Source organism: Symphalangus syndactylus, chromosome 11, assembly GCF_028878055.3.
Source record: "Symphalangus syndactylus isolate Jambi chromosome 11, NHGRI_mSymSyn1-v2.1_pri, whole genome shotgun sequence".
Classification (NCBI taxonomy): domain Eukaryota; kingdom Metazoa; phylum Chordata; class Mammalia; order Primates; family Hylobatidae; genus Symphalangus; species Symphalangus syndactylus.
The window spans coordinates 55,084,024-55,102,841 of NC_072433.2; the positions used below are offsets into that span (position 1 = coordinate 55,084,024).

The 18,818-nt window shown below is 51.0% G+C and overlaps 1 protein-coding gene across 16 annotated transcripts; it reads left to right on the forward strand.

Annotated features, from left to right (window-relative positions):
- The first annotated feature begins 469 nt into the window (after positions 1-469).
- Positions 470-18,436, forward strand: CLN3 (CLN3 lysosomal/endosomal transmembrane protein, battenin). 16 transcript variants are annotated; one of them, XM_063612022.1, is made up of 16 exons: positions 546-696; positions 1,865-2,039; positions 2,235-2,344; positions 2,498-2,576; positions 5,864-5,989; positions 6,587-6,658; positions 7,703-7,788; positions 8,596-8,668; positions 8,756-8,899; positions 11,394-11,506; positions 12,832-12,878; positions 12,959-13,027; positions 13,122-13,177; positions 13,306-13,399; positions 17,837-17,977; positions 18,079-18,436. In XM_063612022.1, exons 3-16 carry the CDS (start codon positions 2,299-2,301, stop codon positions 18,196-18,198), a joined length of 1,266 nt encoding a protein of 421 aa, XP_063468092.1. In that variant the 5' UTR covers positions 546-696; positions 1,865-2,039; positions 2,235-2,298; the 3' UTR covers positions 18,199-18,436. The 16 variants fall into 16 exon arrangements, with proteins under 16 accessions (XP_063468089.1, XP_063468091.1, XP_055154258.1 ...); XM_055298285.2 differs by adding an exon at positions 7,503-7,582 and having other exon boundaries at positions 548-696; positions 2,235-2,576; positions 5,864-5,960; XM_055298287.2 differs by adding an exon at positions 7,503-7,582 and having other exon boundaries at positions 558-696; positions 1,865-2,344; positions 5,864-5,960.
- The last annotated feature ends 382 nt before the right edge of the window (positions 18,437-18,818 follow it).

Genomic DNA, 18,818 nt, shown 5'->3' on the forward strand with positions numbered 1-18,818 from the left:
ATTAATGCTTCCCCCAGGGGTGGAAGGGGCCGAATTGGTGGCTCTGGGGTGCATCCCCTTATCTATGATTAGGCTTGCAAAAGAAAACTTGGCTAAACTTTATATTGTGGCTATCTGTGTCTTCCTCCCACCTTCCTGTGACTTCCTTGATGGCAGATGCCATGTATGAAACGCTGCTGAATTTCTAGAGCCCTGCATGTTAGTAGGATTCCATTTTCCATCAGCTGAGTGACCTGGGAGGCACACTAGAGAAGGCACATTTCTTTTTCTTTTTTTTTTTTTGAGACAGTCTCACTCTGTCACCCAGGCTGGAGTGTAGTGGCGCAATCTCGGCTTACTGCAACCTCTGCCTCCCGGGTTCAAGTGATTCTCCTGCCTCAGCCTCCCAAGTAGCTGGGATTACAGGTGCGCACCACCACGCCTGGCTAATTTTTGTATCTTTAGTACAGACAGGGTTTCACCATGTTAGCCAGGCTGGTTTCGAACTCCTGACCTCAGGTGACCTGCCCACCTCGGCCTCCCAAAGTGCTGGGATGACAGGTATGAGCCACCACGCCCAGACAAGAGGGCACATTTCAAACCGCATTCTGAAGGCCTGGTGGTGAGAAAGAGCATATAGAGGTGGCACAGCCCATAGCAGAGATGAGGCCAAGGACAAGAAGAGAATGCAGGATGCCGCTTTCCACCTAGAAGAAGGTAAGGGTATGATTCCTTATTTGGAACTACATAAAGTGACCTTGCTGTACTTCTCGTCCATACCCTCCTTCTCCCCTCCCCAGCCCCACTTTCCTATTCCAATTGGGGCAATTCGATGAAATCACAGCATCAGAATCTTAGGCCTTAAAATCATTTAGTCTGGCCAGGTACAGTGGCTCACACCTGTAGTCCTAGCACTTTGGGAAGCCAAGGTGTGTGGATTGCTTGAGCTCAGGAGTTTTTCCAAGGTACCTGTGACTACAGGCATGCGCCACCATGCCCGGCTAATTTTTGTTTTATATGTATGTATATATACATATATATATATATATATTTGTACCTTGGTTTGTATATATACATATATATATATATTTGTACCTTGGTTTTCTCATCTGTAACACCAGGGGTTGAAGTGCTGTGATATTTTTTAGTTCTAGGATAATTTGGAAGTAGGGATCTCTTAACATCTTGGATACTGCCAATAGATCATCCACAAAATCCCCTTAGATGAGTGTTATGTTTATTTAGGTCTCTAAAACAATTTGTAAGGTCAACAGATGGGGATAAGAATGACCTGAAGCTGGTCGTCTTTGTTCGCAACCAGAAACAGTCCTGCCTCAAAAAAAAAAAAAAAAAAAAAAAAAAAAGGGAGTAGGCAGGTGGCCATATTTGTTTCTGGCAAGTGAGTGCTGAAGGAAAGGAGCTGAAGCCTCCCACAGCCATGACTGGTGCTGGCAGGATACCGTCTCGGTCTTGGGCTCCACTGATCTAAGGTCACGGCTCTGCTTGCTGCTCCCACCCACTCCAGTTTAAAACCTGCGGTTCCGGCCGGGCGCGGTGGCTCACGCCTGTAATCCCAGCACTTTGGGAGGCCGAGGCGGGCGGATCACATTAGGTCAGGAGATCGAGACCATCTTGGCTAACACGGTGAGACCCCCGTCTCTACTAAAAATACAAAAAATTAGCCGGGCGCGGTGGCGGGCGCCTGTAATCCCAGCTACTCAGGAGGCTGAGGCAGGAGAATGGCGTGAACCCGGGAGGCGGAGCTTGCAGTGAGCCGAGATAGCGCCACTGCACTCCGGCCTGGGCGAAAGAGAGAGACTCCTTATCAAAAAATAAAAAAATAAAAAATAAATAAATAAATAAAAAATAAAACCTGCGGTTCCAGGGTTCTCCGGCCCCTCCCTTTCTCACGCTCCGAAGCCGAGAAGGCCCAAAGCGAAGACAGAGAGGACCCGGAAGTAGGGAAACCTCTCAGCACGTGATGCGGGAACACGCGGGTGCTGTCACGTGATCCGACAACCTGCCTCTGCTTAGTGCAGAACATTCTGCTGCTCTTAAAGGTACAGGCCTCAGGGTCCTTGCTGTAGACGGGGCGGGGGCAGAGTACGATAGGTGGGGCGTGGTGGGGCGTGGTGGGTCGTAGGGCGCTCGAGATGGAGCCCCCAGCTTCCTTGATGGATCGCGGGGCGCGAGTGCCCTAGACAAGCCGGAGCTGAAACCGGCAATCGGGCGTTGATCCTTGTCACCTGTCGCAGACCCTCATCCCTCCCTTTGGACACTCTATGACCCTGGACCCTCGGGGAACCTGAACTTGATGCGATGGGAGGCTGTGCGGGCTCGCGGCGGCGCTTTTCGGATTCCGAGGGTGAGTATGCCCGCCCACCCTCATGGAGCGACCACCTCTGGCTCGCAGCCCACCTGAGGGGAGTGAGAGCTGACTCGGCCCCGGGAGGACACGCATGGAGCCGTCGTGCACCTGAGAATGGGTGGGGGTCGTGCCCTCTTCTCGCTCTCCCAGGGGAGGAGACCGTCCCGGAGCCACGGCTCCCTCTGTTGGACCATCAGGGCGCGCATTGGAAGAACGCGGTGGGCTTCTGGTGAGTGGCCTGAGAGTTCAGCAAGTGACAATGGCATGAGAAGAGGGAAGTGACAGGAGGAGAGGGGGAAGAGTTAAGCTGCGCAAAGGAGCTGAACCCACAAGTATTTACTGAATCTACTGGTTTGCCCCGGGGGAAGCATGTAAAATTTCCAAACTTCACTCCTTATCACCTTCCGGATTTAGCAAGATCCTCATACCACCTGTAGGATTATTTACTTTTTTCCTCCAGTCAATTCAGCCTTGAACGTTTTTTAATGCACATATTTTTAAAAAGAAAACTTGGCCGGGCGCGGTGGCTCACGCTTGTAATCCCAGCACTTTGGGAGGCCGAGGCGGGCGGATCATGAGGTCAGGAGATCGAGACCACGGTGAAACCCCGTCTCTACTAAAAATACAAAAAAATTATCCGGGCGTAGTGGCGGGCGCCTGTAGTCCCAGCTACTCGGAGAGGCTGAGGCAGGAGAATGGCGTGAACCCGGGAGGCGGAGCTTGCAGTGAGCCGAGATTGCGCCACTGCACTCCAGCCTGGGCGATAGAGCGAGACTCTGTCTCAAAAAAAAAAAAAAAAGATTAAGAAAACTTTAAATCACGACTCCACATGGAAAACCAGCGTTTTCCTAATGAACGTTTAAATAAATGCATCACTACTAAAACTTTTTATTTTTTTAATTTTTTTTATCTTTTTTTTTTTTTTTTTGCTTTTTGAGACAGGGTCTTGCTCTGTTGCCCAGGTTGGAATGTAGTGGTGCAATCACAGCTCCCTGCAGCCTGGAACTCCTGGGCTCAAGTGATTCTCCCACCTCAGCCTCCAAGTAGCTGTGACTACAGGCGTGCACCACCGCATCTGGCTAATTTTTAAATTTTTTTATAGAGATGGAGTCTCACTATGGGACCTGGGCTGGTCTCAAACTCGTGGCCTCAAGTGATCCACCTACCTCAACCTTCCAAAGTGCTGAGATGAGCCACCATGCCGGGCCTGAACCTTTTTTTTTTTTTTTTTGAGATGGAGTCTCTCTGTCGCCCAGGCTGGAGTGCAGTGGCGCAATCTTGGCTCACTGCAAACTCCACCTCCCAGTTTCACACCATTCTCCTGCCTCAGCCTCCCGAGTAGCTGGGACTACAGGCACCTGCCACCACGCCCGGCTATTTTTTTGTATTTTTAGTAGAGATGGGGTTTCACCGCGTTATCCAGGATGATCTTGATCTCCTGACCTTGTGATCTACCCGCCTCGGCCTCCCAAAGTGCTGGGATTACAGGTGTGAGCCACCGCGCCCGGCTTTTTTTTCTTTTTTTTTAATTTTATTTTATTTTTGAGACAGAGTCTCACTCTGTCACCCAGGCTGGAGAGCAGTGGCACGATCTCGGCTCACCGAAACCTCCGCCTCCCAGGTTCAAGCGATTCTCCTGTCTCAGCACCCCCGAGTAGCTGGGATTACAGGCGTGCGCCACCAGACACAGCTAATTTTTTGTATTTTTAGTAGAGACAGGATTTCACCATGTTGGTCAGGCTGGTCTGGAACTCCTGACCTTAGGTGATCCGCTTGCCTTCACCTTCCAAAGTGCTGGGATTACAGGCGTGAGCCACCTTGCCCCGCCCTGAAACTTTTTAAAAGGTCATCCACATACCTTCTAAAATCATTCAAATACCAAGCCTCGGGAAATACTTCTAGCATTAACCTAAACATTGAGGACTTGGATCCTCAACCCACTTCTAGATTGGGTTGAAAATGGCTTCCCTTGTACTATTTGGAAGAGTCACTTAACCTCTCTGACCCTGGTTCCTCTACAGTCAAATGGGAAGGGTAGTATTGTAGTTCATGGGAAGAGTAGTATTGTAGTTCTACTTGAAAGGCTTGTGAAAAGGCCCCTGATGAAATCTCTGGCACCCGACCCAGATTCCCTCCCATCACTGTGAGTGCAGCTCTGGGAGGTGAGAGTAAACAAACGGAACTCTTCCTGTATCCTAAAGGCCTTTGGTCTTATCTTGTTTTGATCTGTACAGCATTCTGTTGGAGGGACAGTTGGGGGAGAAATTTGTATGCCCATTTTACACATGAGTAGACTGAGACTACTAAACAGCAGACTTGGGGCTTGAACACAGTCCTTTTGGTTTCGAGCCCCAGGATTTTTTTCTTTTCTTTTTTTTTCTTTTTTTGAGACAGAGTTTCAAAAAAGTGTGATCTTGGCTTACTGCAACCTCTGCCTCCCAATTCAGGCGATTCTTGTGCCTCGCCCTCCAAAGTAGCTGGGATTACAGGCGGGAGCCACCACGCCCAACTGATTTTTGTATTTTTAGTAGAGACGGGGTTTTGTCATGTTGGCCAGGATGGTCTCGAACTCCTGGCCTCACGATCCACCCGCCTCGGTCTCCCAAAGTGCTGGGATTACAGGTGTGAGCCACTGCGCCGGGCTGCCCCAGGATTTTTTTTTTTTTTTTTTTAACTGTACCGCAGTGCATCAGAGGATGAGAAATGCCCCAGGAACTGAGTCACAATGGGAGCTCAGAGGAGAGAGTGGTCACAGGGAGTTTCTGGGAGAGGCCTTGGAGGCTGGAAGTGAATCCAAGTCTGTGATTCCAAAGCCCCTATTTCTTTTTTTTTTTTTTTTTTTTTGAGATAGAGTCTCGCTCTTGTAGCCCAGGCTGGAGTGCAGTGGCGCAATCTCGGCTTACCGCAACCTCCGCCTTTCGAGTTCAAGTGGTTCTCCTGCCTCAGCCTCCTGAGTAGCTAGGATTACAGGCATGTGCAACTTCGCCCGGCTAATTTTGTATTTTTTAGTAGAGATGGGGTTTCTCCATATTGGTCAGGCTGGTCTCGAACTACCGACCTCAGGTGATCCACCCACCTCAGCCCCTCAAAGTGCTGGAATTACAGGTGTGAGCCACTGCACCCGGCCTCTTCCTTTTTATTTTTTATTTTTGTGACAAGGTCTTGCTCTGTCACCCAGGCTGGAGTGCAGTGGCATGATTACAGTTCACTGCAGCCTCTGACTCCTGGACTCAAGCAATCTCCCACCTCAGCCTCCCAAGTAGCTGGGACTACAGCGTGAGCCACCACACCTGGCGAATTTTTAAATTTTTTGTAGAGATAGGGGTCTCACTATCTTGCCCAAGCACCAAAGCCTGTATTTTTGACCCCAGCATTGAATGAAGGTGGGATCTGGTGATAGAGGAAAAAAAAAAAGAGGGAGCTGATTGAAGGGCACAGGTAAGGGGAGGTTTAGCACAAAGGCTACAGATGGCTGCAGGATGAGGAGGGAGTTGAGACCTGTCCTGCTCCTTCCAGGCTGCTGGGCCTTTGCAACAACTTCTCTTATGTGGTGATGCTGAGTGCCGCCCATGACATCCTTAGCCACGAGAGGACATCAGGAAACCAGAGCCACGTAAGTGACTCTCTACCACCACGACCATGGTTAGTCCCTGTGGGAAGATGAGGGGGTGGGACAAGGGGGAGTAAAGTTGCCAGTCTCTGGCTGGGTGCAGTGGCTCACACCTGTAATCCCAGCAGTTTGGGAGGCTGAGGCTGGCGGATCACTTGAAGTCAGGAGTTTGAGACCAGCCTGGCCAACATGGTGAAACTCTGACTCTACTAAAAATACAAAAACTAGCTGGGTGTGGTGGCACACACCTGTAGTCTGAGCTACTCAGGAGGCTGAGGCAGGAGAATTGCTTGAAGCCAGGAGGCGGAAGTTGCAATGAGCCAAGATCACACCACTGCACTCTAGCTTGGGCAACAGAGTGAGACTCCATCTCAAAAAAAAAGAAAACTCTTGAATGTTATCTAAACAAAGTCCATTTACAGGGCTATCTGTGGCCTGTGGTCTAGTAGGGTGAGACTCTTATGGAAACCCCCTCTTCATTGTGCATGCAGAGACGCTGAGGTCCTGAGAAGCCAGTCACTGCTGACCCAAAGCCATCCTTCAAGTGAAGGCAGAGCTGGGACGGGAGCTAGGCTCTGTGTGTCTATCCCTCTGCCTCCAGGGTGAAAGACATGCTTTTCTCCCATTAGGTGGACCCAGGCCCAACGCCGATCCCCCACAACAGCTCATCACGATTTGACTGCAACTCTGTCTCTACGGCTGTGCGTACTCATCTCACCTGGTCCTTGCCTGACCCAGGGCCCCTGGGTCTACAGACCCCTCTCCCAGCCCTTCACTACCCAGCTGGGCCTGTCATGATTAAAACAGTTGAGACCTGGGCTGGGCGCATTGGCTCACACCTATAATCCCAGCACTTTGGGAGACCAAGGTGGGAGGATCACTTGAGCCTAGGAGTTTGAGACCAGCCTGGGCAGTATAGTGAGACCCTACCTTAAGGAAAAAAATTAAAATATATATATATGTAATAATTGAGACCTTAATATAATTTCTGAAGTTGAGGCAGATGGATCACTTGAGGCCAGAAGTTCGAGACCAGCCTGGCCAACATGGTGAAACCCCATCTGTACTAAAAATACAAAAATTAGCCAGGCGTGGTGGTGCGTGCCTGTAATCCCAGCTACTCGGGAGGCTGAGGCAGGAGAATCACTTGAACCTGGGAGGTGGAGGTCGTAGTGAGCTGAGATCGAGCCACTACACTCCAGCCTGGGTGGCAGAATGAGACTCAGTCTCAAAATGTATATATAAAGTTTCTGAGTCCTTTCTGTCTATACCATATATTAGCTCATTTAATCCACACAGTAGTCCTGTGAGCTAGGCACTATGATATTCCCGTTTTCCAGATGAGGAAACTGAAGCTCAGAAAATATAAACTCTTGACACACAGCTAAGGAGTGGCAGAGCTGAGACTTGAACCCAGGTGTGCCTGACTCCAGAGCCTGTGTTTGTAGCAGGCCTCTTTGACCAGCTCCTGCCTCTCCTTGGCCACTTGGTTGGGAGGGTTGTCCCCTGGAAGCTCTGGGGTCTCACTCTATTCTCCTGTCCCAGGCCGTGCTCCTGGCGGACATCCTCCCCACACTCGTCATCAAATTGTTGGCTCCTCTTGGCCTTCACCTGCTGCCCTACAGGTCTGGGTGGGGGTAGTGGGAGGCAGGGTGGGCAGGAGCTGAGAAAGGGGAGGCCAGGAGGGCTGAGATGCTGAGAGTAGAGACTGACCTTCCCCCTCCCTTCCCTTCTCACCCCCTCAGCCCCCGGGTTCTCGTCAGTGGGATTTGTGCTGCTGGAAGCTTCATCCTGGTTGCCTTTTCTCATTCCGTGGGGACCAGCCTGTGTGGTGAGTGTGTGGTTCTGTGTCAGATGGGGGACCCCAAGGAACCGCATCAAAGCATTTGTGGGAAGAGTTTCCCCAGCCTCCCAGAGGAAAGGGATTCATTCTGTCACCTTTAGAAGCCTGCTAGGGCTATCAGCAGTAGGAGATGGGAGACTGGGACAATTTGGAGGGGTAGGCAGTGGAGGAGATGGGAGAAAATGGATGAATTAGACAGAGATTGAGGTGAACAAAGTCAAGACTCTTTGATGGGCCGGGCACAGTGACTCATGCCTGTAATCCCAGCACTTTGGAAAGCCGAGGCGGGCGCATCACCTGAGGTCAGGAGTTCGAAACCAGCCTGGCCAACATGGAGAAACCCCGTCTCTACCAAAAATACAAAAATTAGCTGGGTGTGGTGGCACGAGCCTGTAATCCCAGCTACTCGGGAGGCTGAGGCAGGAGAATAATCTCTTGAACCTGGGAGGCAGAGGTTGCAGTGAGCCAAGATCACGCTGCTATACTCCAGCCTGGGTGACAGGGCGAGACTCCATCTCCAAAAAGAGAAGAAAAGAAAAAGACGGATGAAGGGGCAGAGACATCAAGGGTGCATGACTGCCCCTGGTCTGATAACTGGGTGGATGGAGGTACCATTCTCCATGAAGGGACACGCCGGGGAGTAGGCCTTGCTTCAGACCTGGAACCTGGCCTATGCATGGGATCTGTTGGAGCCTCTATGAGCTGATACTGAGGAGGCCATGGCCAGACACATTAGGGGCCTGGGCAATGTGGCAAGGCAAGGTGTGACCATCCCAGTGCTTGTCCTCCCCCCAGGTGTGGTCTTCGCTAGCATCTCATCAGGCCTCGGGGAGGTCACCTTCCTCTCCCTCACTGCCTTCTACCCCAGGTAAGCAGGTGGAGCAGGGAGTGTGGGGAGAGGCTGTCCCATGGTCAGCCTTGGTCCTCCTGAATGTTCCTGTGTTCTCCTTCCCAGGGCCGTGATCTCCTGGTGGTCCTCAGGGACTGGGGGAGCTGGGCTGCTGGGGGCCCTGTCCTACCTGGGGCTCACCCAGGCCGGCCTCTCCCCGCAGCAGACCCTGCTGTCCATGCTGGGTATCCCTGCACTGCTGCTGGCCAGGTGAGCTGCCCTGAGCTGGGAGGGAGAGGGGTCCAAGTAGAGAAAACTTGGCCATGGCCGGGCGTGGTGGCTTATGCCTGTAATCCCAGCACTTTGGGAGGGCAAGGAGGGCAGATCGCCTAAGGTCAGGAAACCAGCCTGGCCAACATGGTGAAACCCCATCTCTACTAAAAATACAAAAATTAGCCAGGTGTGGTGGCAGGTGCCTGTAGTCCCAACTACTCAGGAGGCTGAGGCAGGAGAATCGCTTGAACCCTGGAGGCAGTGGTGGCAGTGAGCCGAGATCACACCATTGCACTCCAGCCCGGGCGACAGAGTGAGACTCTGTCTAAGGGAAAAAAAAAAAAGAAAAGAAAACTTGATTGTGATTTCCATCTTCAAGTCCCTACCTTGCTCTGAAGGGAGGTGGAATCTGGACTCTGATAGCCCTGGGTGTGAGTCCTGGAGCTGCCACTTTTTAGCTTTGTAGCATTGAACAAGTTACTCCACCTCTCTGAACCCTCAGTTTCCCCATATCTCAAATGGCAGTCATTCTTGTTTTCCTTGGAGGTGATGAGGGTAATGCATTCAGCACAGTGTGGTTCCCAAGGTGATTAGAAGTAGGATGAGGATGGACTTTATTTTATTAGTTCCTTTTTTTTTTTTTTTTTTTTTTGAGACGGAGTCTCGCTCTGTCGCCCAGGCTGGAGTGCAGTGGCGCAATCTCGGCTCACTGCAAGCTCCGCCTCCCGGGTTCACGCCATTCTCCTGCCTCAGCCTCTCCGAGTAGCTGGGACTACAGGCGCCCGCCACCACGCCCGGCTAATTTTTTGTATTTTTAGTAGAGACGGGGTCTCACTGTGGTCTCGATCTCCTGACCTCGTGATCCGCCCGCCTCGGCCTCCCAAAGTGCTGGGATTACAAGCGTGAGCCACCGCGCCCGGCCTTTTTTTTTTTTTTTTTTAATCAGTGTTGACGAGGTTGGCCTTGAATGTGTAGCCTCACCTCTCCGAGTGCCAGGGCAACCAGCCTGGCAGCTCCCTTTTCTTTTTTTTTTTTTGAGACAGAGTCTCGTTATGTCACTCAGGCTGGAGTGCAGTGGCTAGTGTGATCTCAGCTCACTGCAGCCTTGGCCTCCCAGGCTCTAGTGATTCTCCTGCCTCAGCCTCCCGAGTAGTTGGGACTACAGGCCCATGCCACCATGCCTGGCTAATTTTTTATATTTTTAGTAGAGATGGAGTTTCACTGTGTTGGCCAGGCTGGTGTCAAACTCCTGACCTCAAGTGATCCGCCTACCTTGGCCTCCCACAATGCTGGGAACACAGGCGTGAGCCACCGCGCCCGGCCTGATTAGTTCTGTGTATTTTCATGCATATTAGAAAACACTTTGGCCGGGCATGGTGGTTCATGCCTGTAATCCCAGCACTTTGGGACACTGAGGCAGGTGGATCACGAGGTCAGGAGTTTGAGACCAGCCTGGCCAATATGGTGAAACCGTGTCTCTACTAAAAATGCAACAATTAGCCAGGCTTGGTGGCACTTGCCTGTAGTCCCAGCTACTCAGGAGGCTGAGGAGAAGAATCGCTTGAACCCAGGAGGCAGAGGTTGCAGTGAGCTGCGATCGTGCCACTGCACTCCAGGCTGGGCAACAGAGCAAGGCTCCATCTAAAAAAAAAAAAAAAAACACACACTTTGAACTAGCCAGTCACACCTGGCCCTTCACCAGATTAGTGCTTAGGACAAGTCTAGGTAGAAAAACTGAGTCCATTTAAAGAAAAAATATTAAGTAAAAATAGATATATACAGGAGGAATATGGATATGGCAAATAACATGAAGCCAGAACCCAAGTGACTAAAATCGAGGAAGTTCTGGCCTAGCACAGAGTGAACGTATAATTAATGGGAGCTAGAGCAACCATTAGAATAATAATGGCCAGAAAACAGAACTGACTCGTTAGGTATGAGCCAGCAGTCCAAACGAGGGCCTGCTGAGCACAGTGGCTCACAGCTGTATTCCCAGTGCTTTAGGAGGCTGAGGCTGGAGGACCACTAGAGACAAGAAATTTGAGACCAGCCTGGGCAACATAGCGAGACTCCATTTAAACAAAAAATGGAAAATATGAGGCGGGCTTGGTGGCACATGCCTGTAGTCCCAACTACTTTGGAGGCTGAGGCGGGAGGATTGCTTGAGCCTGTGAGGTCACGGCTGCAGTGAGTTATGATTGCACCACTGCATTCCAGCCTGGGTGATGGAGGAAGACCCTGTCTCTGAAAAAAATCAAAACAAAGGCCCATGAATAGGAACAACAAGGAGATAAATTCAGCTCCAAAGAAGGAAGCCTTTGTCCACAATTGGAGCTCTCCAGCACAGCGTAGGCGCCTTAGAGGCAGTGAGCTACCCATCTTTGGAAGTGTTCAAAGGTAGAGGTGTTCCCTGGGAAAAGTGGCCTAGACGGTTCCTGGGGACCTTCTCAGCCAGTAGGGTTTTCTGACCCTGACTTCATCCTACTCCTAGCTATTTCTTGTTGCTCACATCTCCTGAGGCCCAGGACCCTGGAGGGGACAAAGAGGCAGAGAGCGCAGCCCGGCAGCCCCTCATAGGAACCGAGGCCCCTGAGTCAAAGCCAGGTAGGAGACACAGACCCTCAGAGAGGTCACTTTCTTTCTCTCTGGGTTTGGCCTTTTCCTCTCTGCAATAGGCAAAGTTAAGAGGGGAAAGAGAGTGAGTGTACTGGTTATGGGAAAAGCCTTTGTCTATTTGAGAAATACTTGTTGAGGCCGAGCACAGTGGCTGATGCCTGTAATATCCCAGCACTTTGGGAGGCTGAGGCAGGAGGACCGCTTGAGCTCAGGAGTTTGAGTCCAGCCTGGGCAACAGAGCAAGACCTTGTCGCAAAAAAAAAAAGAAAGAAAAGAAAGGAAGGAAGGGAGGGAGAGAAGGAGGGGTATTAACTGAGTACTTACCATGTGCCGGGCATTCCAATCACAAGTGCTGAGGCCCTGCGGTGGGGATAAGCTGGGATGTTCTAGAACCAGAGAATGGCCAGTGAGACTGGGCAGGGTGGGCCAATGGCCAGCTGTGGAGCTGTACAAGAGACATTGGCCAGGGGTGGTGGCTCACACCTGTAATCCCAGCACTTTGGGAGGCCGAGGCAGATGGATCATCTGAGATCAAGAGTTTGACACCAGTCTGGCCAACATGGTGAAACCCCATCTCTACTAAAAATATAAAAATTAGCCAGGCATGGTGGTGCATGCCTGTAGTCCCAGCTACTTGGGAAGCTGAAGCATGAGAGTCACTTGAACCCGGGAGGCGGAGGCTGCAGTGAGCCGAGATTGCACCATCGCACTGCATCCTGGGCAACTGAGTGAGACTCTGTCTCAAAAAATAAAAAAAATTAAAAATCAAAGAGACATGAAGAGGTCTCACCTGGTTAGCTTTTTTTTTTCATCATGGTAAAGTATGTATATTACTCGAAGTTTACCATTTTATTTTTTTTTTTATCTTATTTTATTTTTTTGAGACGGAGTTTCACTCTTGTTTCCCAGGCTGGAGTGCAATGGCGCAATCTCAGCTCACTACAACCTCTGCCTCCCGGGTTCAAGTGATTCTCCTGCCTCAGCCACCCGAGTAGCTGGGATTACAGGCACCTGCCACCACACATGGCTAATTTTTGTATTTTTAGTAGAGATGGGGTTTCTCCATGTTGGCCAGGGTGGTCCTGAACTCCTGACCTCAGGTGATCCCCCCGCCTCAATCTCTCAGGGTGCTGGGATTACAAGCATGAGCCACTGCGCCCAGCCATTTTAACCATTTTTAAGTGTCCAACCCAGTGGCATGTAAGTGAGTTCCCACTGTTGCGTGGTCTAGTTAATTCTGTCACATCGGCGCCTCTTTGCCGAGTCTTCAGTGTGAAAACTTTATCTGCCCTTCTCTCTCTGTTCCCCTGCAGGCTCCAGCTCCAGCCTCTCCCTTCGGGAAAGGTGGACAGTGTTCAAGGTTCGGATGATGGCTGGGGTGTGTCCCTGTGGGGGTTGCTCACCTCCGGGCCCCCCGCTTATATCTTCCGCCTTTTCCAGGGTCTGCTGTGGTACATTGTCCCCTTGGTCGTGGTTTACTTCGCCGAGTATTTCATCAACCAGGGACTCGTGAGTGAGGGGTGCTGGGAGGGGTGTGGAGGTGGCGATTGGGGCTGGGACCCACAGGGCCCCATCCATCTCCCCTGTCTGGTGTTTGCTGCAGTTTGAACTCCTCTTTTTCCGGAACACTTCCCTGAGTCATGCTCAGCAATACCGCTGGTAAGAGGAGCGAAGGCAGTGGGCTGGGAGGGCGCCGTGGTGATGCGGCTGCCCTGCCCAGTAGGCACCCGGGGGAGCGGGATGTTCCCCGGAGGAGTCTCCTCTCCTACCCCCTACCCTAACCTCAGGTACCAGATGCTGTACCAGGCTGGCGTCTTTGCCTCCCGCTCTTCTCTCCGCTGCTGTCGCATCCGTTTCACCTGGGCCCTGGCCCTGATGCAGGTACCAAACCCCTGCCCCTCACTCCACTCCCACCTTGGCTCCCAGCTTCCCCAAACCCCTCTGCTTCCCACTATCAGTGAGAAGTGTAATTTTTTTTTTTTTTTTTTTTTTTTTTTTTGAGACAGAATCTTGCTCTGTCGTCCAGGCTGGAGTGCAGTGGCGCAATCTTGGCTCACTGAAACCTCTGCCTCCCGGGTTCAAGTGATTCTCCTGCCTCAGTCTCCCAAGTAGCTGGGATTACAAGCGCCTGCCACCATACCTGGCTAATTTTTGTATTTTTAGTAGAGATGGGGTTTTGCCATATTGGCTGGTCCTGACCTCAGGTGATCTGCCGGCCTCAGCCTCCCAAAATGCTATCATTTCTTAGTACAGGGAACCAAAGTCCAGCAGGGCTCCATGTAAAATGTATAGCCTCAGGAGCCAAGCAAAACCGAGCTTCAGTACTCAGCCACTGTGTGACTAAGGGCAGGTCTCAGAACCTCTCTGAGCCTCAATTTCCTCATGTATAAGTTGAGTGTGGCCAATACCTATTTTTCAGGGTAGTTGTAAGAAATAGAGATGAGAGAAAGAATCGAAGAACAAGGTTTTGTACTGTGTGTGTGTGTGTGTTTTAAGCATTGGGATTGGGCCAGGCCACGTGGCTCATGCCTGTAATCCCAGCACTTTGGGAGGCTGAGGCAGGTGGATCATTTGAGCCTGGTAGTTCAAGTCCAGCCTGGGCAACATGGCAAAATCACATCTCTACAAAAATTAGCCAGGTGTAGTGGCGCACACCTGTAGTCTTACGTAGTCTTAGCTACTGGGAAGCTGAGGTGGGAGGATCACTTGAGCCCATGAGGTCAAGGCTGCAGTGAACCAAGGTCATGCCACTGCACTCCAGCCTAGGCAACAGAGCGAGACCCTGTCTCCCAGAAAAAGTAAAAAGAAAGAAAAAGTCAGGACCTTCCTCTGTCGCCCAGGCTGGAGTACAGTGGCATGATCATAGGTCACTTAACTCATGCAAAGAGGCAGGCTTTCAAATAATGTTTCTAACTATAAGAAAATGTACAGTTCCTTTATTCTAGATAGTTAATTATAATAGAATCGGTGACTTTGTAGTCAATGGGTTATTTATCTTAAGAGTGGTGAGCAAATTCAACTGCCCTTGGCAAACAGTAGTTTACAGCTTTAAGGGCACAAACACCCTTCCTTACAACAGTCTAATAAAAGGAGTTTCATATAACCAGCATTCATTGTTTCAAGGCTAGAAATCCACACCCCTGCAGGTAACTGTTACAATAAACTGTCAACTGTGACAGGAAAGTCCTCTGCCCTTGAAATTTAGGAACTTGGCCAGTCCTGGTGGCTCACACCTGTAATCCCAGCACTTTGGGAGGCCAAGGTAGGTGAATCACCTGAGGTCAGGATCAGGAGTTCGAGACCAGTCTGGCCAACACAGTGAAACCCCATCTCTACTAAAAATACAAAAATTAGTCAGGTGTGCTGGCACCTGCCTGTCATCCCAGCTACTCGCTAGGCTGAGGCAGGAGAATTGCTTGAACCCAGGAGATGGAGGTTGCAGTGAGCTGAGATCGCAGTACTGTACTCCAGCCTGGGCCACAGAGTGAGACTCCATCTCCAAAAAAAAAAAAAAAAAAAAAAAGACTTAGGAACTCAATTCTGTGATAGCAAAATACAGAAATAGAGATTATACTTTAGGCCAGGTATTGTGGCTCACAACTGTAATCCCAATGCTTTTGGAGGCTAGGGTGGGAGGATCACTTGAAGCCAGGAGCTTGAGACCAGACTGGGCAACATAGTGAGACTCCATCTCTACAAAAAAATTTTAAAAAAAAATAAGCCAGGTGGGAGAATTGCTTGAGCCCAGGAGTTTGAGAGAGCAGCCTGGTAACATCACGAGACTTCATCTCTACAAAAAACAACAACAGGGTGTGGTGACATTCACCTGTAATCCCAGCTACTCGGGAGGCTGAGGCAGGAGGATCGCTTTAGCCCAGGAGTTCCAGGCTGCAGTGAGCCATATTCATGCCACTGTATCCCAGCCTGGGTGAGACCCTATCTCAAAAAAAAAAAAAGATTACACTTTAATATTATGGCAAAAGCATGTAAATATCCTCCAGCCTCCTTCCTTATTTATCTGAGCTGCAAGCCCAGGGTTTGTACCCACAAAACCCCAAATTTATAACTCAGGGTGCTTCTAGATACCACTGAAACATGTAGCTTATGGTTTTAAGCTACATGTTTTTAGCTATAATGTTTTTTGTTTTGTTTTGTTTTTTGAGATGAAGTCTCGCTCTGTTGCCCAGGCTGGAATGTAGCGGTGCAATCTTGGCTCACTGCAACCTCTGCCTCCCAGATTCAAGCGATTCTCAAGCCTCAGCCTTTCGAGTAGCTGGGATTACAGGTGCGCGCCACCACGCCCAGCAAATTTTTTGTTTTGTTTTGTTTTGTTTTTTAGAGACAGAGTTTCACTCTTGTAGCTCAGGCTGGAGTACAATGGTGTGATCTTGGCTCACTGCAGCCTCCGCCTCCCGGGTTCAAGCGATTCTTCTGCCTCAGCCTTCTGAGTAGCTGGGATTACGGGCGCGTGCCACCACACCTGACTAATTTTTGTATTTTTTAGTAGAGATGGGGTTTTGCCATGTTGGCCAGGCTGGTCTTGAACTCCTGACCTCAGGTGATCCACCAGCGTTGGCCTTCCAAAGTGCTGGGATTACAGGCATGAGCCACCACACCTGGCTAGAGGTGTGTCCTTTTTAATGCTCATCTTTAAGTCCACCTCAGATTTAATGAATTAGGACCTCTAGGGTAAGCCCCGCTTGGGGCATTTGTACCTAGATCCCTAGGCGATTCTTACATATACAGAAAGTATGAACCGTCAGGAGGAGGCCTACACACTGCACAAGAGGCAATGTGGCGTGGTCAGGGCTGGGAGAATGGCACCTCCCTGAGAGACTGGGGCACAGAGGCGGGACCTACACCCTGGAGTGGGGATCAAGGAGGCTTCCTGGCCAGGTGCGGTGGCTCCTGCCTATAATCCCAGCACTTTGGGAGGCTGAGGCAGCGGGGCAGTGACTGCTTGAGGCCAGGAGTTCGAGCCCAGCTGAATAGGATGCCTGGCTACTCCCACCTTGTTTTACCGTAGTGAACCAGCGGTTTTTCAAATGGGGGCAATTTTGCTGCCCCGGGGATGTTTGGCAACGTCTGCAGGCATTCTTTGGTTGTCACAACTGAGGGATGCTATGGGCATCTAGCGGGCAGAGGCCAGGGATGCTGCTAAATGTGCTGCTATACACAGGACAGCCCTCACCATGCACAACAACCAGCACCAAATGCCAAGAGTGCTGCAATTGAGAAATCCTGGTTTTGATGGTCCCACTTCCTTTAAGAAGCCTTTTTTTTTTTTTTGAGACAGGATCTTGCTCTGTCACCCAGGCTGGAGTGCAGTGGCACAATCATAGCTTACTGCAGCCTCCACCTCCTGGGTTCAAGCAATCCTCCTGTCTCAGACTCCCGAGTAGCTGGGACTGCAGGTGCGTGCCACCATGCTCAACTAATTTTTTTTTTTTTTGAGACGGAGTCTCGCTCTGTCGCCCAGGCTGGAGTGCAGTGGCGCAATCTCGGCTCACTGCAAGCTCCACCTCCCGGGTTCACGCCATTCTCCTGCCTCAGCCTCTCCGAGTAGCTGGGACTACAGGCGCCCGCCACCATGCCCAGCTAATTTTTTGTATTTTTAGTAGAGACGGGGTTTCACCGTGGTCTCAATCTCCTGACCTCGTGATTTGCCCACCTCGGCCTCCCAAAGTGCTGGGATTACAAGCGTGAGCCACCGCGCCCAGCCTTCAACTAATTTTTAAATTTTTTGTAGAGATGGAGTTTTGTTATGTTGCCCAGGCTGGTCTCGAACTCCTGGCCTCAAGTGATCATCCCACCTTGGTCTCCCAATGTGCTGGTATTGCATGCATGAGCCGCCGCACCAGGCTGAGGTTAAGAATTTTTTCTTTTGGGGGGGGATGGAGTCTTTCTCTGTTGCCCAGGCTGGAGTGCAGTGCTGCAATCTTGGCTCACTGCAGCCTCTGCCTCCCAGGTTCAAGCAATTCTCCTGCCTCAGCCTCCCAAGTAGCTGGGACTACAGGACCACTACACCCAGCTAATTTTTGTATTTTTAGTTGAGATGGGGTTTTACCATGTTTAGTAGAGACCAGGCCAGGCTGGTCTCGAAATCCTGACCTCAGGTGATCTGCCCACCTCAGCCTCCCAAAGTGCTGGGATTATAGATGTGAGCCACCGCACTGGGCTGGTGTTGAGATTTTATCTAGACCTGGCAGCCCTCTCCTTCACCAGTATCTCCTAGAACCAGGGGCCCCTGGAGGGGAGGCTCCCTCTCCCTCCCTGCCCTGCCCTGGTCCCAGGCTCAGCCTCTCCCTCTGCTCACAGTGCCTCAACCTGGCATTCCTGCTGGCGGACGTGTGGTTCGGCTTTCTGCCAAGCATCTACCTCGTCTTCCTGATCATTCTGTATGAGGGGCTCCTGGGAGGTGCAGCCTACGTGAACACCTTCCACAACATCGCCCTGGAGGTCAGCACCGGCCGGGCAAGGGCTTTGGGTGGCCTGTCCAGGGACACCCAGGGCAGGGATGTCTGGGACTGAAGCCTCGCCCCTGCTCTCTGCCCTCCCAGACCAGTGATGAGCACCGGGAGTTTGCAATGGCGGCCACCTGCATCTCTGACACGCTGGGGATCTCCCTGTCGGGGCTCCTGGCTTTGCCTCTGCACGACTTCCTCTGCCAGCTCTCCTGATACTCGGGATCCTCGGGACGCAGATCGCATTCACCTGTGGGCAGAGGGACAGGTCATATACCCAGGCCCACCACAGAGACCCTCCACGAACTGTGCTCCCGGTCTTCCCAGCAGGGCTGGGAGTAGGGAAAGGCTGAGGCCTTGTTCCCCTTGCAGGGGGGGCCAGCCATTGTCTCCCACTCGGGGAGTTTCTTCCTGGCATCATGCCCTCTGAATAAATGCCAATTTTATCCGTGGACTTCTTGTGCCATTTTTGTCTCTAAAAAGAAAGTTTTATTATGAAAGTAATACATGCCCACTTTCCTATATATAGACAGCATAGAGAAGGTATGTCAGCAGTTTTCTCCCTTTTTTTGTTTTTTTTGTTGTTGTTGTTTGTTTGTTTTGACAGAGTCTCGCTCTGTCACCCAGGCTGGAGTGCAATGGCATGATCTTGGCTCACTGCAACCTCCACTTCCCGGTTCAAGCAATTCTGCCTCAGCCTCCCGAGTAGCTGGGATTACAGGTGGGCACCACCATGTCCGGCTAATTTTTATATTTTTAGTACAGACGGCATTTTGCCATGTTGGCCAAGCTGGTCTCAAACTCATGACCTCAGGTGATCCACCCACCTTGGCCTC

What these genes read in the sequence shown, in the direction of transcription:
- CLN3 (XM_055298283.2), top strand. Translation starts at nt 2,299, where the DNA reads ATGGGAGGCTGTGCGGGCTCGCGGCGGCGCTTTTCGGATTCCGAGGGT. An exon ending in CGTGGGGACCAGCCTGTGTG is followed by an intron (nt 7,789 to 8,595) that starts GTGAGTGTGTGG and finishes TCCTCCCCCCAG; the next exon opens with GTGTGGTCTTCGCTAGCATC. An exon ending in CTCACTGCCTTCTACCCCAG is followed by an intron (nt 8,669 to 8,755) that starts GTAAGCAGGTGG and finishes TCTCCTTCCCAG; the next exon opens with GGCCGTGATCTCCTGGTGGT.